This window comes from Oncorhynchus mykiss, chromosome 17 (genome assembly GCF_013265735.2).
Source record: "Oncorhynchus mykiss isolate Arlee chromosome 17, USDA_OmykA_1.1, whole genome shotgun sequence".
In the NCBI taxonomy this organism is placed as follows: domain Eukaryota; kingdom Metazoa; phylum Chordata; class Actinopteri; order Salmoniformes; family Salmonidae; genus Oncorhynchus; species Oncorhynchus mykiss.
Genome location: NC_048581.1, coordinates 60,061,630 through 60,078,522, shown reverse-complemented (window position 1 = coordinate 60,078,522; position 16,893 = coordinate 60,061,630). Strand labels below are relative to the sequence as shown.

The 16,893-nt window shown below is 43.5% G+C and overlaps 1 protein-coding gene across 2 annotated transcripts; it reads right to left on the bottom strand.

The window, feature by feature from the left end:
- Window positions 1-85: 85 nt before the first annotated feature.
- LOC110494255 (protein polybromo-1) lies at window positions 86-15,273 on the bottom strand. 2 transcript variants are annotated; one of them, XM_036950349.1, is made up of 29 exons: window positions 15,133-15,273; window positions 14,791-14,888; window positions 14,537-14,684; window positions 14,217-14,366; window positions 13,918-14,034; window positions 13,759-13,827; window positions 13,565-13,663; window positions 13,395-13,480; window positions 13,203-13,288; window positions 12,828-13,044; window positions 10,974-11,115; window positions 6,999-7,099; window positions 6,530-6,809; window positions 6,214-6,316; window positions 5,448-6,087; window positions 5,084-5,295; window positions 4,706-4,891; window positions 4,375-4,532; window positions 4,007-4,258; window positions 3,755-3,900; window positions 3,489-3,646; window positions 3,145-3,328; window positions 2,691-2,940; window positions 2,260-2,461; window positions 2,064-2,135; window positions 1,454-1,612; window positions 1,086-1,123; window positions 759-954; window positions 86-484 (listed from the first exon to the last, which is right to left on the bottom strand). In XM_036950349.1, exons 1-29 carry the CDS (start codon window positions 15,271-15,273, stop codon window positions 321-323), a joined length of 4,854 nt encoding a protein of 1,617 aa, XP_036806244.1. In that variant the 3' UTR covers window positions 86-320. The 2 variants fall into 2 exon arrangements, with proteins under 2 accessions (XP_036806244.1, XP_036806245.1); XM_036950350.1 differs by lacking the exon at window positions 1,454-1,612.
- Window positions 15,274-16,893: the final 1,620 nt, after the last annotated feature.

Here is a 16,893-nt window from a genome sequence, read left to right as displayed (position 1 = left end):
CCTTTGAGTCAGGACATGGCTGCCCACTAGAATGTTCCATATTGCATTACAGATACTAAATTAGCCGTCAAGAACAAATCTATTCTTCATTTTTTATGAAAACTTTTATCCATCACAGAGAAACATTTAATACAATAATAATGCACTTGTTAGAACAATTAAGATGTCAATACAAAACAGCTTGAACAGAGTAAGCAAGCTCATTTAACCATTCTACAAACGAATGACAACTTTAACATGACAACAACATTAACACTTTTTTAAATGAGCCTAAACCCGCTTTCCTGTCTGACAGTGTAAGGAGCAGTGGCTCAGACATTCTACAGGTTGTACGTCTGGCGGATGTTCATTGTGTCACGCAGCATCAAGTCTCGCAGACGCCACAGTGCGTCCGCCATGGTGGAATGGGCGCCCTTGCTCTTCAGCCAATGGGACGGCAGCCGGCTCTCCTGCTCTTTGGTCAGCCGCACATCTTTCTTTCGAGCTGCTCAAACATGTCCACATACAGAAGACATACACAAGGTCATCACACTCACATACTTCTATTCTGATCTTAATGCAAAAATGTATCAAGGGAAATTATACATGCATTCACGATACACCATGCAGGTGAATCAATAAATTACAATACTGCCTGTATATACATTTCTGTTATTCAATAAGGCAATTTACTGATAAATCAATCTCTGACATATTATATAAGTGATTTGTAGATTTGTTGTGGTGTGAATCACTTTCTTTCAGTGAGGAGAACTCACCTGAGAGAGTTTGGTCCCACTTGCTGATGGTGGAGGACTCTGCATTGAGTCCCTCAATGTACTTCAGGTACGCCTCCGAATGGAGCAGGCGCTGGGGCTTGGGTGGCGGGGCTACAAATATGGGTGTTGAGGGCTGCTGGAGGGCAGGCTGGCCCTGTCCTGGATAGGGTGGCGGGGCCTGCTGCCCAAGACCAATCTAAAAAAGCATCAAGGGCCTCTTTACTTCTCATACACAAATACAGATGTGAGTAATGATGTGACTAATAAAATAAACATTTACAGTCTATGTGCTTTTCTTAAATACAATTGTATAGAAGTGTAGATTACCTGGGTTCCATAGGCTCCAGGGGCACCTGTGTTGACACCTGTAAGGAAGGCATCAACAATCACAGAGTGCTCCAGACCACAGCTGTCAGCAGCTGGCCATCTTGGATTGTGTTGTGTACTACTGACTTTACTACTGCTCTTTTAAGAAAAATACAAATTTGGGCCATTACAGCCTCTCAGCAACAATCTGCATTCAAGGTAAGGGTACTTCAGGGAATACATGACCCTGTTGATGAATCACTCAATGACTGAGTATCACTACAGGACCTCAGCCTACGTTACAGGTAGCCCCTCCAGTGAGTTAGAGTGGCATACAGGAAGCATCTGCAGTGGCGTGGCAGGTAGGGTGGCTGTGAAAGTGCTCTTACCCGGGTATGGCATGCCAGGGAACCCAGGGATGCCTGGCATTAGGTGATGATGGGGCAAGAGAGGCAACCTCATGTGATGTGGTGGCATGCCAGTCATACTAAACATGCCGTCAACTAGGTCCTGCAGCATCATGTGTGGCATATATGAACCCATCATGCCTTTGGGGAGGAGGGTATAGCAACAGATGCATGCATCAGTGCGACATGCAACTGCAACTAGCTAGCAGAGATCATGCACTAGCTAAATGACTAAACATTCATCTAGATTTAGGATATTTGATCATCCATAATCAGACATTCATACACATGTAATTCATTCACAAATCACAAGCACTACTTGAATCAGACTGATGGTAGAATGATGCAGTGAAACTGGTAAGCTTCTAAATAAATGTTGAAGCAGTATATCATTGAAAAGAGGGGAAAGTACAGTACTAGAATAAAGATTAGTAATGAAGAAATGAAAAAGGTACATTATTGCAGCTCCAAGTGTCCCCAGGGGGGTGCATGCCCCTCTGTTATGGGATACCTGACACATGTCATGCTGGGATAAAGCAACACCATTGGGGTCGGGGGAGGAACCACCCTCATCAGAGCCCTACTGGGGTACCTGCTCTAGGGAAAGCCAGCTGCTGGGCAGCCCTCTCCCGCTCCTGCTGCTCGGCAACTTTAGCTGCTCGCTCTGCAAACACAACAAACACACACACATACTAATACAACTTTTTGCAAGGGAATTTGCAGAGATACTACTGCAAGGGGCATTGAACAAACTACCACAGTCTAAGTACATATGTAAGATCTTTTACCCTCATACTCAGCTTTCTTGGGAGACTCCAGGTTCCTCCACTCGGTGCCCACCAGACGGCTGAGTTCCCCGAAAGAGAAGTCTGGGTGTTGGGCCTTGATGACCGCTCGCATCTCACTGCTGAACAGGATGTAGCCACTCATGTTGATCTTCCTCTTGGAGCCCTCCTTCTTGGACATCCCCTTCATGGACTTGGGAGTGGACTGCAGTCAAGTAAGGGAGAGTGTGTCATGTCATCTCTCTACTGTCATTGCTATACACACCTCCAACTGGATGGCTAAGAGGCCTTTTTCTTGAATCTCACCTTGAACATGCAAATCATTTGAGACATGTTTTGTTTCAATCAGGATGCATGCAATTCAGTTGACACGTCTTTATCAGGGTGCGACGATCTTACCAATAACTTTTGAGACAAATGTAAAAGAGCTTTACCTTCACAACATGACCACACATTTGCCCAGTGTATGTTGCTGCTCTGACCTGTGGAGGGGTGTAAGGCATGTCCATGTCGCTGCCTGCCATGGGGCTCTGGAGCTGGGGTATGGAGGTGTCTCCCAGCTCCCCATCATCCTCCCCCAGGTCCTCCAACTCCTCATCTGTCATGTCGGCAAACTTGGCCTCCAGCACTGCGATCTTCCTGTCCAGCAGAGGGGATGGCTCCTTCTGGGGCACGATCAGCTTCCTGTACGGGACACGTGGAATAGACTGCAGTTACACCTGGGTGTTGAGTTCTGTTCTACCTTAACTAAAAGGAGTGTTTTTGACTGACTCCGAACTCCCCCTTTCAGGGTCACTCAATTCTGCTTTACTACGTTGTGGAATGGTTTCTAACTATTGCTGATTATGCGACAGTATCTTGAGGCACGTAAAAAGTCAAGCCACTCACCTGAAGTAATAGATCTCGTCCTCCACCACCTTCCCAGAGAGGGAGAAGCGCTTCAGACCCTTGAACTTCTTCATCTGTTTGTCACTCTCGATGTAGCGACTCTCACAAAGCAGAACGTCCTCCTCAGGCACTTCCGTGGGCCGGCACGAAAGGTACTCCTTGAAGGAGGACACCGCACACTTCCCTGTGGAACAAGTCAACAGAGAGGGATATAAGCATGGCACATGCCCGGTGAAATACAATCAACCCATGCACTTAAACTTGTTTCTCTTCTCAACATTTGAAAATAACATGGCATATCATCAACCCAATAATAGGGTCTGTTATCAGGGCAGAGAGAATACCTATGATACAGGTCATGGGGCAAGACTCCTCCAGGTTGCTAAGGAACACTTCCTTCTTGTAGAACATCCTGGTGGGCTCGTGTTCTGTCTCCTCTGGGTGGATGAAAATAGGCCCAAAGAAGTAGGCCGCTCCGTCCCGCATCCACATCTTCTCAATCCTGGCAGATAAAAATAAAACCCACTTTATTCAACTAAATAAATAATCACTATATATCAAGCAACATCCCATTTTGGAAATTGTGTCTGTAGAGTTGTATTTACCCTACCTGCCTACTCGGTGGCGCACTAGTCCATGTGAGCGAATATAGATGCAGTCTCCCACTTTCAGCCAGGTGTCATTGTAGCAGAGCTGCTCATAGTATTGGCAGCCTGGCTCCCCATTGGTCATGTCCAGGATTACATCCTCCCTCTCCTACACATACACACGCAGTATGGTTGTCTTTGTTTGCACTCTGTTGGATCACATATTAATCCAATTTAATCTCATTCCAATTGCCCAATATTTTCTAACCACTCACCTTATCCATAGTGTCCAAGGCTTTGCCCTCTTCTTGTATCTCTGCAGGCTTCTCTTCTTCTTGTTTAGGGGCAAACATGGATGCAACCCGGACTACAGGCAACGGGACGCCCCGAGGGACAAACCTAACGGAGCTCAGGGGCATGGTCCACATCTTGATCTTCTTGAAGGACTTGGTCTTGGCTGAGTAGCGAGACTCACAGACATACACATCGTCTGCCCTGAAGCCCTCTGGGTGAAGCTTAAAGTAGTCCTGGGATCAGTTACAAAAAAAAAGCCAAGGCCAATGATTCACTTGAAACGTTTTATGCTTCAACCATATTAGAAAGAGCTGGAACATGAAAATGGAAATAGAAAAGAGCTTAGTACCTTAACAAACATGACAACACATTTGCCCAGTATCTTGCTGACAGGAATCTTGTTGAAGTAGTCGCTCTTGAAGACCTCCTTCTCCAGGAACTTGCGTGTAGCGAGATGGAAGGTTTCATTCGGCCTGTAGAACCAGCAGCCATACAGCCACTTCTCACCTGGAATGGGGAGGGAAGTAGACAGAGCAATACTGTTACAAAAGGACAGCACAATTGATACAGCAAAAGCAATGATTGAATGTGACAAGTCGGGCCATTTCCACAACAAAATGTAAATAGAATACAGAATCATTACTAATGCTTTTCAGTAGTGGTTGTGCAAAGCCACCAACCTGCATCATCCTGCCACAGTCGCTCAATGCAGACGATATGCGGCTGCAGGTTGGGCTCAGCAGGCTCCACGTACACATAGTCTCCCACGTGGTACATGCTGTCTTTGAAGCTGCAGTCCTGGCTGTAGGTACGCTGGAGACCAGACTGCCACGCCCCTCCAGCAGGGTCCTCACTCTTCTCAGCTTCTGTGGATTCACAACTCAACTCAGTTAATCAGTCAGTCAATAAATACTATTTCATAGGGGCATAATGATGACTAAAGCCCTATAACTGATGCCACTGGGTAACTGTTGTTGGACACTGCTTGATTGGTGGAATATGTATATCTATCTGCCTTGCTACAAGTTGCTAGGGTCAGAGTGTCAGTGAGAGCATACCTTTTTTCTCCTCCTCCCTCTTGAGCTTGTCCTCCTCTATCTCCTTGGGCAGCTTCTCCTTCTTTTCCTTCTCCACGTCACTGTGCAGGTGTTTGGAGGTGTAGCTGAGGGCGGGGGTGAGCAGGATCTCTCCATTCTTACACAGCTCATCTCGGATCCGGATGAAGAACTGCTGCAGCTCCACCGCATCCTCAAAGATCTCAGAGTCCGTCCTGGAGTGACAATCACATATACTTCAAATATCTCATTGGATGTTCTAACTGTTAAATGCACAGAAATTATCTCTATGGTTGATATTACCCAAATATTGCAGAGAGAAAATAAAAGAGAAAATGGCAAACACTGTTTCCTAATTGTGCCCCACCTGTGCATGCGCCTGGCCTTCTCCAGCACCTCAAACATGTGATCCTGGAACACGTCCAGTCTCTTGTAGCGTCCCCGGTCCACGTTAGCTCTGATGATCTCAAAGTTGAGCGGCGGTCTGTCGGGGCTGCTGGGGTCAGTAGCGGGGATCTCAGCCAGCGAGTCGCTGTAGCAACGCCCCTCGTCATCCTGGTGACCAAGCACGGAGACGAAGAGGCTGCGGATGAGCTCCTGGATGAGGCGGGCCACGTCGGGCACATGGGCGTCCTCGCCTCCCTCCAGGTCCCGGCGAGTCTCCAGCAGAACACGGTGCAGCACAAGAGCGTCGCGGTAGATCAGAGACTCTGGCTCATTGTAGGTGCAGGCGTTGTTGAACATCAGCACCAGGTCCTCCACCAGTGCGTCTACATCCTGGTACTTGTTGGCCAGCATGTGGCTCCTGACCTTTTCCATGTCCACGGGCTTCTTGATGGCGATGTAGTAGTTGGGCAGTTCGGCGCGCGATGGAAGCCGCAGGAAGATGGTGCTGAGGCGGCGGCCACGCTTGTCTGTGAAGTTCTTCACCGCCTCATACAGCTCGTTCAGCTTCTGCTGCAGGGGGGTCAGGTACTTGGACTTCTTAGGCGTGATGCCACTCTTCCCTGGAATTACAGAGGGGGTGTGTGTATTATTATTTTGGGGATGAAGTGATAATGCGAAATGACTAGACTAAAATGACATCCATGTACTGTATCTGAATTATTTAAGCCAAAATGTCAGCAACGTACTTATTTTCAACTTTGGTGACATGTCATCATCGTCAGGCGTTGGACCAAGATCCCTCCGTTTGTCTTTTATGACTTTCTCCAGGACGTTGGCATCGTTATAGACCTGGAACAACGCCAAGTGTTCAGTGGCAAAATTGAGGGGCATTTAGAGCCAAATACATAGTTGCTACACTGCATACTGGTGACATTATGGAAATGTAGTTTCTATCTTAGAAATCATGATTCATGATTAAAGGTAAGACACTAGTACGTTACTGCTAAATAATCTAGTAAGCACATTTCGTTGCCCTGAGTCTGACCCCTGTTGGCCCATCACCTGTGAGCCCTCCTCATTGTAGTGGCGTGCGTTGCGGAACATGAGCTTCATGTCCTCCAGCAGAGCGTCCTCAGTCATGTACTTCTCAGAGCGGATGTTGTGGTCGATGATCCTCAGGTCCACGGGCTCCAGGATGATCTTGTAGTAGTCCGGGTAGTCCTTCTTGGAAGGCTTGACCATGAAGAGCTCACAGAGCCTCCGGCCTGTGCCCATCTCCCGGGCCTCCGTCACTGCGGAGTACAGGGCCTTCATCCGGTTCTTCTTGGTGTTTTTCTTATGGCTGGTGGTCACAGGGATGTGGGTTAGTTAAAAGAAGGAAACATTGCCTTGAAGGATCAATAAAAAACAATGCAATGATATTGTGGCCAAAACAATCATTTTATAAACCAAAAGTACAGGGACTTTTTTTTTGCAGAAGGAGCCTGGCATTTACTATTACCTCTGCTGAGGTTAAATAAGTAGTGCGTACCTCTTCCTCTTAGTGCTGCCAGTATCAGACATGGTAGAAGAGAGCATGCTGTCCCCATCCATGCTGTCGTCCTCCCTCCTCAATAGCTCTGTTCTCTTTAGCTAGGAAAACCACACACACACACACACACACACACACAATATCAACCAGCTGCTCTTCCTCCCACACGTTCATGAATATAAACTACCACCTCTAACTCTCCCCATCTCTCTCTAACATATCTCCACTTACACAAAAGTAGTGCACTCACAGACATAAAAGCCATCATGGTTTGGCAGGTCCACTATTTCATCTTCTATCTTTTGATAAGTACAACATGCAACTATCCACCAAATAAATGATTGCAACCAAGTACAGTACATAGAGAACACTGCCCAAGACACTATTGCATAGTAACACAGGTGTGAGTCAGACCTAATCAATGTTTAAAGGTCCCGTACAGACAGAGACAGTGAGTCAGACCTAATCCATGTTTAAAGGTCCCGTACAGACAGAGACAGTGAGTCAGACCTAATCCATGTTTAAAGGTCCCGTACAGACAGAGACAGTGAGTCAGACCTAATCCATGTTTAAAGGTCCCGTACAGACAGAGACAGTGAGTCAGACCTAATCCATGTTTAAAGGTCCCGTACAGACAGAGACAGTGAGTCAGACCTAATCCATGTTTAAAGGTCCCGTACAGACAGAGACAGTGAGTCAGACCTAATCCATGTTTAAAGGTCCCGTACAGACAGAGACAGTGAGTCAGACCTAATCCATGTTTAAAGGTCCCGTACAGACAGAGACAGTGAGTCAGACCTAATCCATGTTTAAAGGTCCCGTACAGACAGAGACAGTGAGTCAGACCTAATCCATGTTTAAAGGTCCCGTACAGACAGAGACAGTGAGTCAGACCTAATCCATGTTTAAAGGTCCCGTACAGACAGAGACAGTGAGTCAGACCTAATCCATGTTTAAAGGTCCCGTACAGACAGAGACAGTGAGTCAGACCTAATTCATGTTTAAAGGTCCCGTACAGACAGAGACAGTGAGTCAGACCTAATCCATGTTTAAAGGTCCCGTACAGACAGAGACAGTGAGTCAGACCTAATCCATGTTTAAAGGTCCCGTACAGACAGAGACAGTGAGTCAGACCTAATCCATGTTTAAAGGTCCCGTACAGACAGAGACAGTGAGTCAGACCTAATCCATGTTTAAAGGTCCCGTACAGACAGAGACAGTGAGTCAGACCTAATCCATGTTTAAAGGTCCCGTACAGAGACAGTGAGTCAGACCTAATCCATGTTTAAAGGTCCCGTACAGTCATCCTATCTCCCAAGTAAAAATAGCCTTTGAATGACCAAAACATAACCCATAATATTTTTACACTATTAAAAAGCTCAGATTTAAAGAAATTGTACCTTCTCTCAACTATCAGGAAGGCTGAAAGAACAGGCTGAGTGGGCGAGGAGCTTATATTCATGAGCTCGCCTTGACTGACAGTTCTTTGAAACAACCTTGTGGTCATTGACAGGTAACAAGGTAAATAATGGGCCATGTCATTGATGACAAGATAAACATGTCATCCCGAGCCTAAATAGTATCCCACTGGGCACACACTGGTTGAATCAACGTTGTTTCCATGTCATTTCAATGACATGACGTTGAACCAACGTGGAATATTCGTTGAATTGACATCGGTGCCCAGTGGGATGCCTCAACCCATTTTCTCTGCAAAATGCTCTCATGGTCAACAGAGCTGATCATGGACTGTTGGATATCCGACAAACAGCAGCAATACACAATTGCATTTCTATTGTTTTGTAAATAATTACAGAATAAAGTTCACTGATACGCTTCTTCACAATAATTAGTAATTACATGAAAACAGCATACAATAAGTGTACTGGACAATTTATTGGTGCCTCTGCATTAGCATTATAAATGACAATATGTTCAGAATTGTACGCATTGATCAGACATTTATTTATTTACAATAGGCCAGCATTGCCTAAATATTGATCAACATGAACACTCATGAGAAATAAAGGCGAGAAATAATGGTGAGACATCATTTGACATAACATAAAGTATTAGAGCCATAAGCCTAATTTAGTCACCCGGCCGCCCTACAGTGTGTAGGACCCAGTGATTCGTGCAATTTGTAACACTCCCGACCGAATGCTTGAAAAAAACATATGTACAAGTGAATTACTTAGGCTTTAGGAAATACAACCAACTACAGAGATTCATAGGAAGCGTGAGAGGACGGGGACCCATGTACCACGCTTCAATTAAGCAGGCTTAAGTCACCCACAAGATTGAAGCGGGAGACAAATTCAACCATGGCCTCCTTGTCAGGCCTCTCACAATGGGCAGACAGGGGTCCTGGGATGGACAGCTCACAGTTTCCCCACATACAGCGCTGGTTCAAGGATGACCTCGTTGAAGAGGAGACCCAGGAGCCTGTCTACGTAGCCTGTATTGTTTTTGAAAAAAGAAATGTTTGTTAAATGGGTAGTGAAGTTAAACAACCTTTTATTTACTGTTCTGATTTATAATGCTATAAATTCATTGATGAAGTGATCTACTCATTCTACAATGTGTTTTTGAAGTACTGAATTTGATATATGCAATATTTGGTCGTGCACCTTTTTTGAAACTTTTCTATGCCTGAAATGCTCAATTGATTTTAAATGAATAAATATGACTTACAGTATGTTGGGTCTGTCTTCACAGGCTTCACAGCATACCCCCCTTCTTTGCCTTGGGAAAGCTGGTTTTGTATTACAGCATTCCTGATGCAGTGGTTGCCTGGGAAGCTGTGCAGAGGGAGTGGATGTTGAATTTTATAAAATGTCTATCATGACAGCTTGATGATAGTGGAAAGACAAATGGAGAGGGAATTAGCCAGTAAGACAACAACCCACACAATGGAATGGCAAAATGTGATTTTCAGGGGTAAATTACAAATACTATACACACCGTAACTCCTTAGTGGACAACCTTCCTTCGTGCCAGCTGTGCGCTGGCAGTTCTAAGACTCAATGTTGGACGCTTAGGGATGGAAAAACCAAAACCATATAGTGACTATTAGGTGTGTTATGGAAAATATATAATTCACAAGTCAAAGCAGCCACAGACGAATTATCTAACGTTAGACCCGCGATCCCCCCCTAAATGTTGGCTACTGTGTCAGACTTATCAAACTCTAATACTCACATCATGGTCAGCGCTTGCAAGATCCACTGTCAATGATGGTACAGAATCCGTCTTCAGGATTAGCTTCCTGGCAAGACCCATCAAATGTTCTCCCCAACTGATAAAGTAACTTCACACTAAATGTGCACTGCACACGCGTGACATGATCATCATTTTCGGTGCAGCCTGTCCACCCGAAATGAAAAGCAGCCATTGCTGTCAGATGTCTTCATAAAAATAGTGTAAGTTTAATTTTACACTATGGAATCCAGTCACAACACAGTGTGATTTTGACGGCATGCTGGTAAGTAGACTGCTAGCTAACAGTCACACCACAGATTAAAAGTTACCAGTATCTTTGGTTGTATGTTCTGCGTAGGCGCACATGTGATGCCGGTTTTAAGGCGGTACATATTTAAATGAGTTAAGACGATAAGACGCTACTTTAATATGACGTTGCATAAAGCCTGAAGTAAATCCTTGGTAATGCCTGCCTCCTGAATCCAAGTGTTTGGCACATAGGGAGGGGACCAGTAACTTTATGATCAATGTACCAGCTACAGTCAGTTTTCATACTACTTTGAACTGGTTCCATTCAAATATCATCCAATTTGATGAAAAACACGATTTCAGTACCATCTCATTGTTAGTTAATACTCCAGCAATGTTACACCCAATAATCGCCATAGGATACTTTACAGCCCACTAAAAACCACACAGATGCTGATACACAACTACAGCAGAGCTTGGGTTTGAACTTGAGTTTCAGCATTGGCAGCTCATACACCCACTGACCTGCTGAATGTGCTGGAGTTTCAACACACGCTTATAGATAGAGGAATGAGGCACATTGTAGCGCTTGGCGTTCTCAAACATCAGAGTGAGGTCGGCGTCTAGCTGATCAACACTCTCATACTCGTTGTTCTTCATCTTGTTCCTGTGTGTGGAGAATGAAGGGCTCTCACATTTGGAAAAGGATAGAGTAGAAATACACTGTACACTGCAACTGATTTGAGAAAATTATGAAGCCTGAATAAAATGTTCAAGACATTTTAGAACACCTACTCATTCAAGGGTTTTTCTTTATTTTTACTATTTTCTACATTTTAGAATGATAGTGAAGACATCAAAACTATGAAATAACACATATGGAATCATGTAGTAACCAAAAAAAGTGTTAAACAAATCAACATTTATTTTTTATATTTGAGATTCTTAAAATAGCCACCCTTTCCCTTGATGACAGCTTTGCACACTCTTGGCATTCTGTCAACCAGCTTCATGAGGTAGTAACCTGGAATGCATTTCAATTAACAGGTGTGCCTTGTTAAAAGTTAACTTGTGGAATTTCTTTCCTTTTTAATGTGTTTGAACCCTATTTGGTAAAAGACGAAGTCCATATTATGGCACGAACAGCTCAAATAAGCAAAAAGAAATGACAGTCCATCATTACTTTAAGACATGAATGTCAGTCAATACGGAACATTTCAAGAACTTTGAACATTTCTTCAAGTGAAGTCGCAAAAATCATCAACCGCTATAATGAAACTGGCTCTCATGAGGACCGCCACAGGATTCACAGGAAAGACCCAGAGTTACCTCTGCTGCAGAGGACAAGTTCATTAGAGTTACCAGCCTCAGAAATTGCAGCCCAAATAAATGCGTCACAGAGTTCAAGTAACAGACACATCTCAACATCAACTGTTCAGAGGAGACTGCGTGAATTAGGCCTTCATGGTCAACTTTCTACAAGGTCAAAGAAACCACTAATAAAGGACACCAATAATAAGAAGAGACTTGATTGGGCCAAGAAACACAAGCAATTGACATTAGACCGGTGGAAATGTGTCCTTTGGTCTGGAGTCCAAATTGGAGATTTTTGGTTCCAACCGCCGTGTCCTTATGATCTCCGCATGTGTATTTCCCACCGTAAAGCATGGAGGAGGTGTTATGGTGTGGGGGTGCTTTGCATTTGACAGTGTATGTGATTTATTTAGAATTCAAGGCACACTTAACCAGCATGACTACCACAGTATTCTGCAGCAATACGCCATCCCATCTGGTTTGGGCTTGGTGGGACTATCATTTGTTGTCAATGACCCAACACACCTCCAGGCTGTGTAAGGACTATTTTACCAAGGAGAGTGATGGAGTGCTGCATCAGATGACCTGACCTCCACAATCCCCCGACCTCAACCAAATTGAGATGGTTTGGAATGAGTTCACCACAGAGTGAAGAAAAAGCAGCCAACAAGTGCTCAGCATATGTGGGAACTCCTTCAAGACTGTTGGAAAAGCATTCCAGGTGAAGCTGGTTGAGAGAATGCCATGAGTGTGCAAAGCTGTCATCAAGGCAAAGGGTGGCAACTTTAAAGAATCTCAAATCACTTATTTGGTTACTACATGATTCCATATATGTTATTTCATAGTTTTGATGTCTTCACTATTATTATACAATGTAGAAAATAGTAAAAAATAAAGAAAAACCCTTGAATGAGAAGGTGTTCTACAACTTTTGACTGGTAGTGTACATCTTGAAGGCCAGATTACGTAAATCACACTTGCATGAATTTGTTTCAAATAACCTATTTTGTGGAACAGCACAATCTGCCATTTATTTAGCAGAGGTCCTTCCAATGGCTGGCCTACCTAATCTGGTGCAGGGAGATGGGCTGGCTGATCTGCTGGAAGTAGTCTGGGTAGTCTTTCCTGGAGGGCAGCTGGAGGAAGGGCTCGGAGATGAGTTGGCCCTGGCTGTTCCTGCCGCCACGCACAGCCTCGTACAGCTGGAAGATGGGGTTACTCATGTCCATGCTGTGGTGCATGCTCTCTGCCTCTGACTCCCCCTCGTCATAGTGGACAGACCCTGGGCAATGAGAGAGACAACTGATTCAGACAGATGGAGTCCGAAGTATTCTGACAAACCCTCATACGCCAGTTTACTTTGCACTGCAATGTCCCCTCTGTTCTTATATGTTCCTCCAAAACAGCTAAATTAGTGTAGTGAAGACCAGTGAGACGTACCAGCCAGAATGCCATCGTCATCACTATCATACTGAAGAGCCATGGTAATAGCTGAGAGCCGGTCTCCCTGGGCTGACCTTCTGTTCCTGACACACACACAGCTGTTTAATTCATGGAAAAATGCTTCTAAATGTTGCATGTTGTTTGTTTGACTCGTAGTCTACTTTCTACCATGTCTATGGTGTTACTTGCCTGATACGAATACTGGACTTGATTGGCTCAGCATGCTCAATTTCTGTCTTTCTCTGTGCAAAGACCTTTTTGATGGTGTTGGCATCCTTAAATGAATAAGAATGAGAGAGTTATAACAAACAAAACTGGCATAGAATTCTGACTCAATTCTGAATGTGAGGACAGCATACCTTAAAAACTTGTGACCCAGGCTCATTGTACATTTTAGCATTCTTAGCCAGAAGATCTATGTCTTTTGCCATGGCACCAACACTTCTGTAGTGGCTCATCTAAAAAATGAATAGACCAGTGATATACTGTACGCACACCGTAGTGTTACTTTAACCCCTTACAGTACATTCAGTCAGATGGTTGGGTGGCATACCTGTATCTTCTGGGCAATGATTTTCAGATCTATTGGGTCCTTTATTATGGCATAATAGTCTGGGTATTGCTGAGGGGAAATAAATCAAACTGTATAATATGTAAATATTAAATCACAAAAATATGCAAAGGCCAGTTTCGGAGATAATTGTTCTATTACCACTTTAGAGGGCAGTTTCTGGAATAGATCACTGACGAGATGCCCTGAGGGCTCGGAGAATGTCACCACAGCATCCAGCAGCTGCTCAAGGACCTCCTTCAGGCAATTGGGTGCATTCTGTCATTTAAAGTAAAACACAGTCATAAGAAACACTTACAGTTCAACAGAGTGAACAGATATCTTCCATTTATTTGCCATGTTGTGCTATGTTTTGAGGGTTTACATGTACTACATGTGTGACAGGTTAGTCATCGTGTAATAAAATAATTGTCATGCTACATCGGAAGTACTGGTGTTACCTCATCCTCATTTGACCCTCCAGGATTATTTTGTGCATCGTCCCCGTCCTCATCATCGTCATCATAATCCCCCCGCTGAACAAACTCATTCTTAGTACGCAGGTAGAGGTCCCACAGCTTACAGGCTGCTCTGTACTCTGGAGAATCCGACTACAGACATGCAACACATTCCCTTTCATATGGTTAATTCCAGGATTTAGGCCCGAGACAGGGCATTTATTCTGAAAACTCCTTCATACAAAACATGCCTTGTAAACATGATTTGTCTCACCTAAAGAATCCAGTAAATGTGTTTGTTATTACAGGGAGAGATACATTACCTTGTAGTATGCCTTTGCATTGTTGAATAAGAGCTGAAAGTCAGCCGTTATCTGCTCCACATCATCGTACTCCTCCATCTTCAGCTTCTGCTGGATCTTCATCATGTCAATAGGCTGAGTCACAACGTCATAGTAATCCGATTGATTCCTTCAACACAGAAAACACAATAGATAAGTTCATTTAATGAGGCTTATGTTCGTAGAAATGGAAACTTTTTTTTTTTTACCCATTCTATGTTAACCATCCTCTTTACCGTCTCTTTGGTGCTCTTATGAACAGCTCACATAACATTCTTCCCTGGTCATCCTTATAATCTCTGATTGTGTTGTACAATTCATGGCATACTGCAATCTGGAGGCAAGACATAGTGGATGAATACAAAACAATACAGGAAAGAACAATGTTTATGAACACTCAAAAACTAGACATGAGTTTGACTTGTGACTGTGGATTTAGAGTTCACAAAATTGAATCATTAATTTTTTTGGGAAGACATTAAACCCGAAAGGCATTACCAGAAAAGTTGAGTACACACAATATATTTGAATCGGAATGCAACGTTTCCACACAAAAAAAAGCTGTTAACTGAACTTACTGGATCAACAGTGGGAATATTTGAGGTTCTTCTCCTTTTCCGACCTACCGAAGATGCTGAGGATGAAGGCTGTCCATCGTCAAAGTCCCCCCCACTGACACTACTAGAGGGGGACGTAGTCCTTCTCCTTTTTGAGCCCATGAGTCTAATACCTGGAAAGAAGAAAAAGGAAAAATAACTACAGCATTTTATGTCAATTGACCTAAAATGTGACAAATATTGTAGTAATATTGTATTAACATTATGGTCAAAAGGGCGCTAACCCTGCTTCAACGCCATTACCTAGAATATAATAAAGGCCCTGATCAGTGTTTACTGGTCCTCATTCGACGACTCTTCACTGTCAGATGTGGAGAGCAGTTGGGTGCTGATTTGACAGATGTCTGGGATAAAGCAGTTGTAGCCTAATGTGGTCATTTTATTCCAAATTTGCTGTGTCACCATTAACACTACTGACAGATGAAAACATTCTTGTTTCTCTTTTGCTGCGAGATGACAGAGCCGTTGTGGCAATAATGACTTTACAGACAACAATGGTAAATCTTGCTTGCTAGCTGGCTAACAGTAACGTTACCTGGCTGGCCTCCTCAGCATCAATTACGGCAAGCTAGCTAACGTTAGCTAGCTAACGCTACCCATCATCTCCAGACACACAAAGACAATGCTGTGAATAAGTAACTAAATACTTAACCATACTGATCGGTGAATAGTCATCGTTCAAAACTGCAAGATATTACCTTTAGTCTCGTACAAACCTTAATCTGTAGAAGAGAATGCAAACCATTCACGAAAGCTGACAAATTTGAGAGAAAAAATTGGTGTGGACCTAGCAGCAGTGAAGACACAGCCGATCACTTCCGTTATAAACTTCAAAATAAAATCTGACTCGAATTTTACTTTAATGATTTGATATATTCTAATCATTGTAGGCTGCGTTTACAGTGTAAGACAAACGTTGATATTTTGCACAATTAGATCTGAACAATATCTGATATGAAACGACCTGATGTGATTGGTCAAATTACCAATTAGTGGGGAAAAAAATATCAGAATTGGGCTGCCTGTGTAAACACAGCCAAAGACAACAATCTGCCTAGCTTTTATTTGGACTATTGTAGTAATTTTAGACCAAATCAAAGTTTATTGGTTGCGTACACACATTTACCAATGTTATTGTAGTTGCAGCGAAATGCTTGTGTTTCTAGCAACAACAGTAATACTTAGAAATACATTTAAAAAAAATACATTATCCAGAATAATTTTCTAAAATAAGGTATATAGGATGAGCCATGACTTGAATACAGTATATACATATAAAGTGGGTGAAACAGTATGTATACATTATTAAAGTGACCAGTGTTCAATGACTATGTCCATGTACGTAGGGCAACAGTCTCTAAGGTGCAAGGTAAAGTACAGTGTGGTGGCCGGCTCCAACAGTGACTAAGGTTCAGGGCAGGGTACTGGGACCAGAATCTGCCTAGCTTTTACTTTGACTATTTTAACCCTTATAGACCACAGTGGATAAAATTACATTGACAAGGGAACCTGATACAGTCCTAATTAGATTAGCACTCCAACTCTGAGACACATCCCATGTGCTCAAAACAGGGACACTCAAATCAAGAGGTTTTTGGGGGGGCTTTTATTTTGACAGTGAATTCCAAAAGTCACTTTTTAATTGTTGCTAGCTGTTGCTTATTGTTGCCAGTATACAATACAACAGCCACAATTACATATTGCATAAATGAAAAATGTTCT

Coding starts and splice junctions, on each gene's coding strand:
- LOC110494255 (XM_036950349.1), bottom strand. CDS start 15,273: ATGGGCTCAAAAAGGAGAAGGACTACGTCCCCCTCTAGTAGTGTCAGT. Junction 14,685..14,790: donor ATAAGAGCACCAAAGAGACG/GTAAAGAGGATG, acceptor TCTGTGTTGAAG/GAATCAATCGGATTACTATG. Junction 6,317..6,529: donor ACAATGAGGAGGGCTCACAG/GTGATGGGCCAA, acceptor GCGTTGTTCCAG/GTCTATAACGATGCCAACGT.